Genomic DNA, 13,855 nt, shown 5'->3' with positions numbered 1-13,855 from the left:
TAGGGGGTTAGCAATTATGTGGACATCCCAATCGAATTTTGTTTTGCCGTCGGCATCGCCGTGACGTTTCGTACATCATTTAGATATGCGTATGCTATATGCATGATTTACGTATGTACTATACATATACAATATGACCGTGACACCGTGACTGACATGCGGAATTTATATTGCCACACCCACGGAGAAAGAAGTGGCCACACCATTGTATCACTAAAGTTGACCATGCCAGGTCTCACATTCTTGACAAAATTATTCCTCAGAATTGTGAGAATGGCTGCCTACAAAGAAATGCCACGAAACGACACACCGACAGTGCGTGCATCTTTAACTTAAATCTTCGCGGAGCTCAAACCTGAAAATTGTGAAACTTAATTGGCGCGGTTGGGGGGTGCACTACCTCAGGGATCGCCCGCGCAAAGACGTTTGAAAGCGTACCCGATATGGAACAGTGGTAGTAAAGTCGCTACGAAAGATGTTGGCTTTAATTAATAAGCATAAATGAAATTGTCCGCTGTCAGGATACACATAGAAGACCCCTAGCACAACATGTCGTTTTTACTTAGTCAACTAAGATGTACTTTAATTCATACTGCCACTACGGCTACGAGTCTTAGACCGGTTTCGCACCTACATTTCCGATCGCGATCGGGGCCGATCCGGATTGGGCTTGATGCAGATCGAGTCTTGCTACACGGTCATGCACCCGACGTTCACTTGCGCATATAATTTTCTCTTGCACGATCTCTCACTCGCCACCCTTTTGATTTCTCGGCATGTGCTCCATCTAAGGTGCACCTCTTCGTGTAATCCCAACTTTTTGGCTTCTCGATGAGCCCTAGATGCGTCTTTACGCTCTTCTATAGCTTGTTTTATTTCCTTGTTCCACCACTTACGTGGTTTCCTCTTTCCAATCCAACAGTTGTTTTGCCGTGTGTGCCTTATTTCATGCTGCATAACGTCCGCCAGTTCCTTATATTCCCAGACTGCTGTAGGAAAAGCCTCAATTTTCTTCTGTTTTTTTTTTTTTTTTTTGCGATCTCTATTATTTGCTCTTCATTCATATTTAAGAACTCTGAGGTTCAACTCTGAGGTTCGTGTTCTGCGTTGGTATCTCTCGCAAACTTTAATGCTAAACGTCTGTGATCGCTACCCAGGGCTATTTCTTTCCATTTTCGTCTACTATCATTTGGTCTAGTTTTTCGTAGACCATTTCTGAGACTAAGGCGTAGTATACATGACTGCCTGTTTCCGCATTGCCACGTTACCTGTCCATGACGCTTATTGTCCCTGTTAACTACCATAAGGTTCCGTTCATCACACAGATCCAGCACTAGATAGCCGTTGTAATCAGTATATCCGTCTAAGTCGTCCATGTGCGCGTTCATATCTCCCACTAATATCACCTGGCCCGTTTTACTGAACTTATTAATATCGCTTCTAATGCAATCAACGAATTCATTATTTTTTCTCTGCTACCACTACCTGTCCGTAGGTAAGCTCTTCTTGCCGTGCCATGTGCCGCTAATCCATAAATGCTCCTTACAAGTCTCTTTTACGCTTTGCCACTTCAGACCTCGCCCAATTAGTATGCCTACGCCACCGCCTTTCCTTGACCCGATCATTCTGTTGCACCCTTCCCATACAAAATTGCCAATAACAGGCGGCTGCTCAAAATCTCGTAGATGCGTTTTGGTCAAGGCGTACACGATAATCGCTTCATCATTCAGCTGATGATGATGATGATGATGATGGTGATTTATTGGCATCCCCTTTGAAACGGGGCGGCGACAAATAGTCACCTAGCCTGCTCGATGTAATCAGGTATACTATACATGTTCTTTATCTAGCATTTTTGTATACCTTTCATTATTATTTTTCTTTTTCAAAAATTTACCTTGTGCCGCTGCCTATGATTTTAAGAGATCAGGTCGTATCCATCTTTTCCCTGCTTTGTTTCCACCAGTACTCCAATCGTCTCTTGCTGATCTCTACGGCTGATCTGTTTATGTTTCCTAGCTGCCCAAGGCGCAACAGCGCCACCTGGCCCATGTTTTCCAGTCCTAAGAGAGAGAGAGAGAGAAAAATGGAAGAAAGTTATATTCGTGGTCAATGTTATTTGCGTGTAAATATGGCACCCCACCCCCCCTCATCGCACAGACGCCTTTTCTTGTGTGTGTGTGTGTGTGGGGGGGGGGGGGGGGGCTTTATGGTGTACTCACTTGCAGTGTGAAGACAGGGAGATGTCTAGATGTCTAACGACGAAACAGATCTGTCAGCGCTGTCCATACAGGTTTGCGGTGGCCGTGCATTCACGCGCGTTCGTCACGCCTATTTTCCACTAATCCCCCGATACTCTTGGGAGGCGTTTTCACTGGAAAAATGCGACACGTTCTTTAGCATGTCGGATCGCGTGTCTCGTCCCTGGAGCAACGTACATTCACTTTTTCTCTTGGACCCAGTCGTGTATTCCTCCCCCTGTGTTCCCGAGGTCCAACAGCCTTGGGGGTCAGTGTAGTCGCCAGCTTTTTCTTTATCCCCCGCCCCTCCCTTTTCTTCTTTTTTTGGCCCTGCCAATTCGTCGTTAGCCTTTTGCGTCACGTGGGACAAGTGCAGGTCTCGCTTTAGCCCACTTGCTGCTTGGCACTTGTGTCGCCGCTGTTCCACTGTCGAAGACGTCGATTCCCTTGGTCGAGGAAGGACGGCCGCGAAATTCGTTGAAGTTCCTGCTGGTTGCTTTTGACACGTGGTGCGATGGCTACGTGCTTCTCGGATGCCTCGGACGCCCTGCGATTTCTTTTGGCCAATGCTCCCCTCGTGAGTATAATAAGACGTCCACGCCTGCGTATAAGGTCGTACAGTTCGCGATGAAGCCTGCGTCAAAAGTTTACGGACGGGAAGCGGCATCCGAGGGCTCGAAAAAAAAAATGGCTGTTTGTTTAGATCTGGACTAATAAGTACTGGGTCTCTTCGAGTATCCGTCCCTGACTGTCCCGGGCTGGCCGAAACGCCGAATACGGCGTTTCGCCCATTGGCTTAAAACACCGCCTCGGGTAGTCCGGGGGTGTCAGGAACGGATAATCGAAGAGGCCCACCGACTATTGTTCGCCAGAGCTGTTAACCCTAATCAACGTTAACCCTAGCGTTGTCGCTGTTCGGGAGCTTCGTTAGTCGGTGGCGTTTTCTCGTGCCCTCGGTAACGGCAAGGGGTGGTATCGCGCAATCGTCTCGTTTTCCGAACGATCACTGAACGCTTCTTCGCCTATTACGTCAATGATTGAGCGGCGTTCAACTTTCGCTGACGTCGGCCTGACGAAAGCGCGAGCGAACACGTTTCGGAATGCGATATGGTTGTGCAGTTTCGCCCCGATGGTATAGAGCTTCGTTTGACAAGAATGCAACAGTAGCGTGTGTCGCATTGCTGCTAGCTTCCCTGCCCTCACATGACGTCCATCCCATGTCACCCTGTACCCCCTGATTTGGTGCATTTCCGTGTGCTCCCAAAGCAAGCCTACCTACCCCTCGCTGCTTAACTTCCAACCTTGTTCGAACCTCTGATCTCATGCACAGGACCGCATTCCCAAAAGTCAAACTAGGGACCATCACCCTTTCCAAATCCCTCTCACCACTTCGTACCTATTGTAATTCCACAGTGCCCTATTTCTCATCACAGCTGCATTCCTGCTACCTTTAGCCGTTACATATTTTTCATGTTCCGTTAGGTACTCAGCCCCATTGTTTATCCACACTCCAAGATATTTGTGCTTATCCACTACCTCCAGCGTAACCTCCTGTATCCTATGCTCGCTGCCCTGATTATCATTAAAAATCATGACTGCCGATTTTTCTTTACTAAACTTCAAACCTAAGCTATCTCCCTCTTTACCTCAGATGTCCATTAATCTCTGCAAGTCTTCCTTGCTGTCAGCCATAAGTACAATGTCATCCGCGTACATCAGTCCTGGTAATGACTGTTTAATCCATTCTCCTTGCTTGAAATAGGAAAGGTTGAAGCCCGGTCCGCTCCTCTCTAATTTTTTTCTCTAATCCTTGTAAATACAGCATGAACAACAAAGGTGACAGAAGGCACCCCTGCCTAAGCCCCTGCTGTATCTCTATAGGCTTATTGTTTTCCAATTTTATAAGAACCTTGTTACTTTTATAGATATCGTTTAAAAGATTACTTACTCCATCTTCCACATCTAGAGTGCCCAGTATGTCCCACAAATCCTCTTCGATTACACTGTCATAGGCTCCCTTGATATCCAGAAATGCGAGCCATAGGGGCCTGTGTTCCTTTTCTGCTATTTCAATACACTGCGTCAATGATACACTTTCAATACACTGCGTTATTTCCGTTGTCACGAGCGCCCCTGGGTTGCAGAGGCCAAACATTCTGTCGAGTAGCATATTAACTGAAAAGAGAGAGAGTAACATAAGAAGAACGGCAGAGTGGGCGAGTTGGCGGTTTCCATGTTACTTAAAAATAGCGCTACCGACACAGAACATTAACTGAAAAGAGAGTGGACACACGCGGCGTTGTGTCCACTCTCTTTTCAGTCAATGTTCTGTGTCGGTAGCGCTATTTTTAAGTAACATGGAAACCGCCAATCCGTGATAAATCCAAAATGGCCGCGCTCCTTTGGCAGGCCGTTCCTCGCGCTTCTCGGCTCGCACTCGTGTTTGGCACTTTCGTTCGCATTGCATTGTGTTTGTCGCGCGCTGTACTGTAGACTGTGCGCCGCATTATACCCTGCGCTCGCAGACGCCTGCATATATCTTCATGCGGTTACCAGCGCTTCTCCTTTGGTGGCGTGCTGATAAATCGGCAATAGCACGCGCAGCGCCGGCCGCTGTCCCTCACTTGTTTCCATGATGCGGCGTTCCGTCGGGCCCTGCGGTTTTAGGGATAGAAGAGCTGGGGTCGGTGGTGTCTATGGAGGGTGGGGGGGCTTTAGTGGTGTCTGGTTCGGCGTTATCGCCAGATTCCGGCCGGACCCGCGGAGGAGTGGGTGTTTTCCATCGAAAGCCGAGACGGGGTGCCGAGCTTGGTGTCCGGTTTCGGGGCTCGGAACGCAGCTCTTAGAGAAGGAGAGAGACAGGAGGAGAGTGTTGTCTGGTCCGTGGAGAGGCCTCCTTTCTTATTCACCGGGCTCCCTCGTTGTGGTGCAGCCGAAGTACGATGAAGAATGCTGCGGAAGGAATGACTGTCTCTTTGTATTCTAGGTACACGCCTAGGGCGTGTTCTCTTCCCTCTCTTCTCGCTTTCTCTCTCTCTCTCTCTCTTTACCTCTCTCTAAGCTCTAGGTGTCTTTTCCTGCCACTTGGCAGGCAGCGGAGTTTTCAATACTTACCCGTCGGCAGTGGAGGGGGTTGTTAGGATGGGGAAAGGACGGGTAGGCAGATGAGAGTTAGTTTGCTGGGAGCGATGGTGCGAACCGATAGGCTTCATTCAGTCTGTTGTGGTGAATGTAACGCCCGGACGGATCGGAACCGGTGATAGGTTTCGGGGGGCAAAACAGTGTGTTTGGGGGGCAAAAATAACGCCCGGATGCACCCATTCTGCGTGCATGTTGTCGTTGCGTCTTTTCTTCCTTTTTGCTTTTTAGTTTGAGATGTATAGAGCTGCGTTGATTTCTTGGACGTGCGGCGTGTGCAAGGTAGAGGTGCTTCGTGCTCGTTCATTTGTTCGTTGGGTGCAGCGAGCACCGTTTGTGAGGCTACATACTGAGGCTTATAGAGATGGCTTGCATTGACGTCATTGTAGCCGCCATGTTGGTGCACCGACACGATGATAAGCTGGGTCCGTAACGTCACGTGAAAGCTTTCAATAAGACGGATTGAACTGAAGTGCTAGTAGTCGCCATGTTGGTGCCCCCAACACGGTGATAAGGTGGGTGCGTGACGTCACGTGAAAGCTATCAATAGATGGCCTGGATAACGGGAAAGCCACGTCACCTTACGGGTGTGGCGGCTTTCCCGACCCGACCAACGAAATTCCTAATTCTGCCTCATGAAGCGATACAATGTTAGCGATGACTCGGAAAATGCCGCCGTGGTGGCCAATTCGGCGTGGCGTTCTTCTCGCTGTTTTAGCACTAGGTCGCAGGTTCGAATCCGGACTGCAGCGCACGCATTGACGGTTGCCCGGTCGGTGAAAGGGGCACTCGTTAAGCCGCAGGCCCGGTCATCTCTGAGAATCCTTTGTCGAGAGCTTTCGATGCAAGCGAAATCGGTGGTTCTTGCTTAATCAAGCGCGCGCGCACACACACACACAGCGGAAATCCCGTTCGGCGTTCTTCGCGCGTATAAGATGCGTTATCTCGAACTTACCCGGTCCGTATACGCGTTATCTTCTTTCCGTGTTCACGACGCGAACGGAATAATGATTTTATGCGAGGCGAACTTCGGTTGTGGAACGGCGCGATTATGCATTCTTCGCGGTGGCAGCAGCAACGCCGATGGAATCGCATCTGTCGGTGAAACAACCCCCCCCCCCCTCCCTCCCCCAATTTCTTATGTCTGCCTCGTCGGCTCGCGACGCTTCGTTCACGTTGGCATATATTAAATGTGTGCGCAAAACTGTGGGGCATTGCGCTCACCGCATGTAACGAACATCGCGCCCTATGAATCTGCATATGACGGAACCGGAAGGAGAGAGGAGAGGAGGAAAGAGAAAAGCAGAAGGCAGGGAGGTTAACCAGAATAACGTCCGGTTAACTACCCTACACCGGCGGAATGGGAAAGGGGAGCACAATGATGACAAAGGGAGAGGAGGGAAGGAAAGAAGGAAATTAGCGGTGGAGTTCGCTGACGCGTGTGGTAGAGAGAAAGAAAGCCACAAGGGAAAGGCAGGGAGGTTAACCAGGCTGAGCCCGGTAGGCTACCCTGCACTGGGGAAGGTGGAAAGAGAAGGGAGAGAGAAGTTCACACTTTGCACAGTTTCACAGTCAAACGTTCATTGCCGAGTACGGTTTCGCGCTGTAGTAGCCCGACGAGGGGGGTATAGGGAGATTCGATTCCAATATAACGTGTTACTTGTATAACCAACGTTGTGTCAACTTGGCAAAACTCGCTAAGGAATTGAAAATATTCAACCTGTTTGGCGGCTGTACGGGTTTCAGGAGTGTGCAGATGCGGAAGAAAAAAAAGTGGGGTGGCGCTAAATTTTCAGTGCGAAGAATTAATTGGCACTGGAGGGGGTTAATACTTTTGGACGTATACTTCTCTTTCCTTTTAGTTATTATTCTGTGGGAATGAATGAAAAAAAAAAGTTACAGGGGGCGGAGGTTCTCCATTTGTGTTACTCCGCCAAGTAGTGCGGCAGAGTTTGATAGCTGTTTCGGTTTCTCGGAACGGATACTGGAATCGACGAAGCTTTCACGCGCAACAGTTTCCGCATTTGCCCAAATGTGGAAGAGAAAAGTGCGAAGTGCAAGTTGTGTTTAACACTGAGTGCTGTTTTCTTCGGTCCTGTATTAAATGTAAGCGCTGTAGTTAGTGAGACATGTCTTTTTTTGTTCCCCAGCGTAAAGTAACGCGAATAAGAATGCGGGACTGTTTCCAGGAGGGCTCGTGCTTACGCGAGCTTTGTCTTCGTACAGCTTTCTCGTCGTATATACAGAAAGCCGTCTGCGAGTAGTAATTCAGCGTCGATTGTGAAAGAGTTAATTTAGTGTTTAGATAGTGCTTAGTGTTCGTCAATGCGGGATTGTTAAGGCGGCTTCAGTTGTCTGGGCGTAGTGCGTCTTTAACGTAGCACATGATGCATAACTATTCGTTAGATAGCTCATTGTACTTATAACGCAATCGTTTGTTACGAACTATCAATCTGCAAAGTCGCACAGCCTGTTTTAAACCAGAAGAACGAAGTTTAGGCAAATCCTTGTTTGCGTTTTGAGCCAATCAGAGATAAGTTGGCGAATTTGACAGTGTTCAAAACAGAATCCCAGCTATCACGTAGATGCTATTACGCCGGTGATCTTGCATTCCGATATGGCTCCGAAGACTCGATGCAGAATGGAACATGAAGCGTTGCTGAGTGCAGTGTACACGCTTCGTTTAGTCATAAGGCGGCGTGTACGTACAATTAATTCACTCGGCGGCCGCATGCGCTGATGGTGTCGCTAACATCGCTTGCGTCGTCTGCTAATTTACTATTGTTACGGTCTCACCGGCGATTCCACGAACCATCATTCCCGTTTCGTCTGGTATAGTTCACTGGCCGTCTGCTCAAAACGTTCCTTTCTTTTTTTTTATGCGTCGTCTGGCGTTTTTCGTGTCGAGCAAGATGTTAACTTCTGTCTCACGCGCAACCCTGCTCGTGCAGCTGCGTTTTCCTATCCTCGTGTCGTCAACGTGCGTCTGTTGTTTACGTGGGTCCTTCTCACGCGACGCTGTGTCATCTGCATAAATGGCGGCAGGAACTGCATCTTAATGAAGTTTCACATTTGTCGTCTGCTTTCTATGCACAGCAGCACAGTCTGCTCGTCATTTTATTACTTCGGTTGTATTCTGCGAAGAGGATGAGTCGATATGAAGGTTTACCTAAGGAGCCCGTAGACGCATGAAAGTCTGAAGATTTAACGCCTTCCTTCGTAGTATATTGAGAAAGGGAAGTTTGATAAGTGCACAGTAACGAGAAGTTGTTTTGAGCTGTATTAGTAAACTATGATTCTACAATATTGAAAAGACAATCCGATCGTGAGAAGTCTTGGTAAACCGTTAAAAAAGAAAGCGATCGCGGGATGGTGACGTCGTCTTCGAGTACCCGCACCTCAGCCAGTCGTAACGTCCCATATTTTGACGGTGCCCGCTCGGCCCTTGTTAATGTTTTATCGTCAAAGATGGGCTAGATCATGTGCTAAAAGGCCCTAAGATTGAGATATGATACTGAGAGCGCTACAAAGGTGTCTGCATACGACATCCTGTCAGGCGCTATATTTTTAAAAAGGCTAAAGCAACATTACAATTATATGGGTTTTATTGCCAGTGAGAAAGCTTTTCTTTAAGAGGGAATCATATTGTAACATTCACTCGCTTTGAAAACTAGCTGCATGCACAATACGGTCCACTCCAATATGGTCGCCATTTCACTTTGGAACTTTCTATACTGGGACGTTCCACTTTTAGATTATTATTATTTTTTTTTTACTTTCGGACAATTCAGGTTGAAACAGTTCACCTTGGAACACATCGGTTTTTCTTTCTTTTTTTTTTCAATATCGGACCTTTCACACCGGAAGACGTCTCACTTTAGGATGTTTCATTCTGAGGGGTTCCGCTTTGGCACATTTAACCTCGGGGGAATTTCGCATTAGACCCGTCAATTAGTCTGAGGCACAGCGACTCGTTTATCGGCGTAACGCTTCCCCTCGCACTGCCACCTTCCCTGGCAACGGCGCTCGTTTGTTGAACCGCGTAGACCTGCGTGCGTGTGTTTCAGCGGCTAGCGATATAAGCGACTGGGGGGCCGTTCACCAGACCGGCGCAAAAACACTTGGCTCGAAGAAAGAAAGTGGTGTAGGCGATCGCACAACGGTGCCAGCACTGACAAAAGTTTTTCGCGAACAAGCCGGAGCGGCGCCAGGGCTTCCCGGTATTAGGAGCTCCAACAGCACAAACCGCGCTAGCAGGTTCATTGTTTTGAGAAGCAGCAGCGGGCATGGCAGGCTGCAGGCGTCGGTCGGCGTTCTCGCGGCCTGCCTGCCGTGTTGAGGACGACACTGAGTTTGAAGTGGGGGGGCGGTAAGCTTTAGCGTTTCGTGCTGCGTGCCGTGCGTTTCCGCGCTTGACCCGCGCCGAAGTGTATAAACTGAGCCCTTCTTCTCAAGGGCCCTCCCAAGACGATTGTTTATATCTGGCCCACTGGAAACCCTCTATACACTTCTCTCCCGAGAGGCGACCCCCCACCCCTCCCTCCCCCCCCTCGCGGTTATTATACCGTCTTCTTGCTTTCCGCTGCATGCGATGCGTGGCGTAAACTTTCGGGGTCCCGTTCGGTCGGCCGCTGCCTGCTTAGCTGTGGCTGTGGCTGGATCCGAGCCAAGACTGTCGAAGCCAGCTACAAAGAGAAAACGAGACGATGACGAGGGGGGGGGGGGGGGGGAGACTGAGCCGGTGATTGACGTCACGCAGCCTGGTCGTGACGTCATCTCGAGGTGGAGGTTATAACGCGAGGCGTATGTGTGTGTGAATTGCTCCCGCGCGAGCGGCGGGGCAGTTAGTTCTGCCGTGTGAGCGGAGCGTAGTTGTGTATAAGCGTTATACCTGACACGACGGCACCAAGTTGGAGGACACGCCTTTTAGTTACTTCATTGAAGTGTCTTTTTCTCTGTCTTTCGTAATGAGCGAAAGCGGCTAGACTGATGCGTTTGCAATGGGTCTTTTTAAACTCGCGAATGTCTTCTACAATCGGTGAGAGGAAAAGGGGAGAGAAAAATAAACGGGCGAAGGAAAAGAAAAAAAAAAAAAAAGGAAAGAAACACAGCGAAGTTAACCAGAGGTGGTTGGTTTAAACTCGCAGCATAATCATACTATTGTCGTGAGGACAAGATTATATGATGGCCTTTTGGCTCGTCGAAAGCTAAAAGGCAGCTTCTTAGCAGCTACCGCTGCTGAGCGACGTGGTGAATACAAGTAGTTGTGAAACGAATTATGCACATACAGACGCGACACAGAGTGCGCATCGTCGTCAGATGTCTGCTACAGCGCAAGCTTGATTCAGTTGCAGCCTTCAGACTTGGAAGTCCGTTATTGGGCTCAGGCTACAGGACTATCTGTCGTATGTGGTAGCTCTTTGGGTGGTCGCTAAATCTGCCGAGCTTGTGTGTTTGTTCGCTGCAGCGAGAAAATACGGTGGTGAAACAGAGCAAGCCCTGACAAACTCTGGTGTAACTCGACGCTTTATCATAAGTTCCGTGTTTGATTAATGATCCTATTGCGCCTAGCGGCGTCATTCGGTGCTGGAACTGGAACGCGGACGTTTGAGAGATTTTGTCCCCTGAGACTGTGAGAAAGGTTTGTCAAACGTTGGGGGACCTGCGCTTTTACAGTTGATCGGTGGTCGCGTCTGTGTTGAGGGTCAATGAATCGTTATCAGCGCAAGTTTCCAGAGTAGAATTCCCGAGGTATACCTGCAACCTGTTGCTGATGATGTTAATCGAAAGCATACCGCTCTGTATCTTTGGTTTGAGGGTCATTGTTGATGCTGCACGATGTCTAAGTGGACGAACTTTCCCCGTGGGTTACCGCGTATAGTGTACAGCCTACGATTAGCAGAGAGGACAGAAAGAAGGCAAGATGCCAATTGGCTGATTAGCAACTGAAATCTTTATTCGGGGCACGGTTAGCATACACCGTGTTTCTTGTTAGTTCCGATACATCGCCGAACAGATTTCTTTTTAACCCTTTTAACCCCCAATCCCGAGCTGTACTGGTCATGTGAGGTTGTGCCAACATCGCAAATGACAAGTCACGCCTGATTTTGTGCTGCTCCGACTGCCAAAGACGAGTTACGGTCGGCAATGAGGAAAAGCGGCCCTCAAGAGCAGCTTTTCGTATTTTTAAGCTTTTGTGTTAATTCTAACCAGAAACCAATCAAGTAATACATTTTCAGAATCAGAATGACATAGAAAAAATTGTGACTACATAAATAAAAATTTGGGAAAATTTGGTACCTTCTTCCGTAATTAATTTGGGGGGTGAAAGGATTAAGAATCGCACGGAGCATATGGCGCAATTTGGCCTGTTCAGGTGGATTACCCGAAGAGACGGGCATTACTTGCAGGACGAGTCGCAGTGTCCAGGTACTCAACTTAAAAAGAGATTAGCTAATTAACTTTTTTTAAAAGATTCGCTTTAAGCCACACGTATAAAAATGCGAAATTGAAGCCGCGGGCAGTGTTGTGAAGTAATTTATACTTAGTTGAAATCCTGTAAGGCTGGCACCATTTTCGATATATCTATCCTTAAAATGTGCTATACTGTATGCATTGGACTTCCGGTTGAGTTTCCGAGAAAAAGCTACTGTCTAGCTGTTGAGGAGGATCCATTGAAGGGCAGCACCACGCCCAGTGAACCGAGTTGGCGGGAAAAACGGTTAGAGACGGAGACAGATAGATAGTCCCCTGAAAGTATGCGAGGTTCCCAAAGAATGCGCACCGCATTAAAGGAAATCACAATGCATGAAGGGTAGAGACTTGGGCCCGTTGATATAGTTCATGTTTAAAATAAGAACAACGCTGTGTGCGTCTTTTTTCGTTTGTCCCTGTTCCTCGCGCTGTTATGTTAAAAAGCACAGGGCCTGTATTCGTAAAGCTTTTCGTTCGGAAATGCTCTTTGTCATTCGTTGGCCGCCTTTGCTTATATTTCCAGCATCGGGATTGGCTGGAATTCGGTCTTACGAATAATATATTGCGTAAGAGCTTTCTGTTTTGAATATCGGCTTCAGGGGGGTGTTTTTTTTTTATGTAACGCGGAACAACCTAGGGAGCATCCTTCCGTCCTGTCTGTTATCGCAGGCTGTACACGCTATACAGTAATTCGTGTATACCACATAGATGAAGCCAGAAGACGGTGAAGCCACGGGAAGTACAGGGATAACTAACTGTTCTTCTTAATCCAAAACGTAGAAACAATAAGGGAAACAGAAAGTGCACGGAAAGACAGTTACAGGTGGGAAACGAACCCACGTCTTCAGCGCATTGCGCGCGTCAGGCTGCACCATTCGAGCCACGGCGGCGGTTGCCCTCCGGTAAATCTTCATGGATGTAAGGGTTCTAGCCCCTGACAGTGTTAGGCAGCGCACTGCACGACGATGTCAGCGGATGCGGAACCTCCTTATAACCGCAGGCATCACGCACAGTATAACGCATCACGCATAGTAGAACTTTGCGGGAAACAATTCGCCCAGATGGGAAACAGTTCTGCGTAATCCCGAAAGGTGGAGAAAATATCATGAAAGGGAAAATCATGGTTACCTCAGATGGCAGAGTGACTGCCCCGGAAAGGCCTTAGTCCCGGGTTCGAATCCCGGAACAGGACGAATTGTTCCTCAACTGCGAAGCGTTCTTTCTGAGAAACCCGTATGGGTTTCCTTAGCAGCCAAGTGCTACATTCGGGTGGACGTCAATTTTTCCCCTTTCAATTCGCTCAGATGAATGCGCTATTTGACGTGTCTTGCTGTTCCGTTGCTGATGGTGACGCTGACTGTCTGTCCCGCCCCTTTTCTTATGCGCATGCGCAGTACGACGACCCGGTATCCCATTACGGCGCCGGCGCTGGCGGCGGTGGCGGGGCCACCGCCCTGGAAGGACCCCTCGGCGGCTACGACCCGCATGGCCGCATGCAGCCGCTGGCTCACAGCCCGCACCCCATGAACGCGGCCGCCGCCATGTACGCCAACCACGGGGCCGCCGGAGCCGCCAATCACGTGATGGGCGCCGTGCCGGACGTCCACAAGCGAGACAAGGACGCCATCTATGGGTGAGTGTACGCCCTCTTCCGGTGGGGGAGAAGTATTTAGAAAATGCTTTTTTTTTTTGCGCCAGTCTACGGATGATCTGTAGACGTTTATCTGTGATGCCCATAAGCTGTCTTTTAGAGTTTCGATAGGCTACATGTAGCGCATGAGCAATCGGTTCGTTGTCCGTTTATATTGACTTACATACATTTCTGCAGAATCTTTCGACGATTTCCTATAGTTCAGGACCTGTGCTATGATGTTCGTAAGCTGTCTTATTGATTGTTTAAATGTACCGTGTGACGCATGAATAATCGGTTCTCTGTCTATGATAGTCTGCACTCTTAAACAAAAGGTCGTAGTAGTTACTATATACTTGGTGCCGTTGCAAAT

At 48.6% G+C, this 13,855-nt stretch overlaps 1 protein-coding gene across 3 annotated transcripts in view; it reads left to right on the top strand.

The window, feature by feature from the left end:
• The window catches only part of LOC119457830 (homeobox protein Meis1), a 343,572-nt gene that overhangs the window by 21,957 nt on the left and 307,760 nt on the right, over positions 1-13,855 (top strand). For all 3 annotated transcript variants that reach the window (XM_037719582.2, XM_037719581.2, XM_037719584.2), the window contains exon 2: positions 13,247-13,485. In XM_037719582.2, the coding sequence (XP_037575510.1) occupies positions 13,247-13,485 (239 nt within the window). The remainder of the gene's footprint in view (positions 1-13,246; positions 13,486-13,855) is intronic.

Source organism: Dermacentor silvarum, chromosome 7 (assembly GCF_013339745.2).
Source record: "Dermacentor silvarum isolate Dsil-2018 chromosome 7, BIME_Dsil_1.4, whole genome shotgun sequence".
Classification (NCBI taxonomy): domain Eukaryota; kingdom Metazoa; phylum Arthropoda; class Arachnida; order Ixodida; family Ixodidae; genus Dermacentor; species Dermacentor silvarum.
This window is presented reverse-complemented; position numbering and strand designations above follow the sequence as displayed.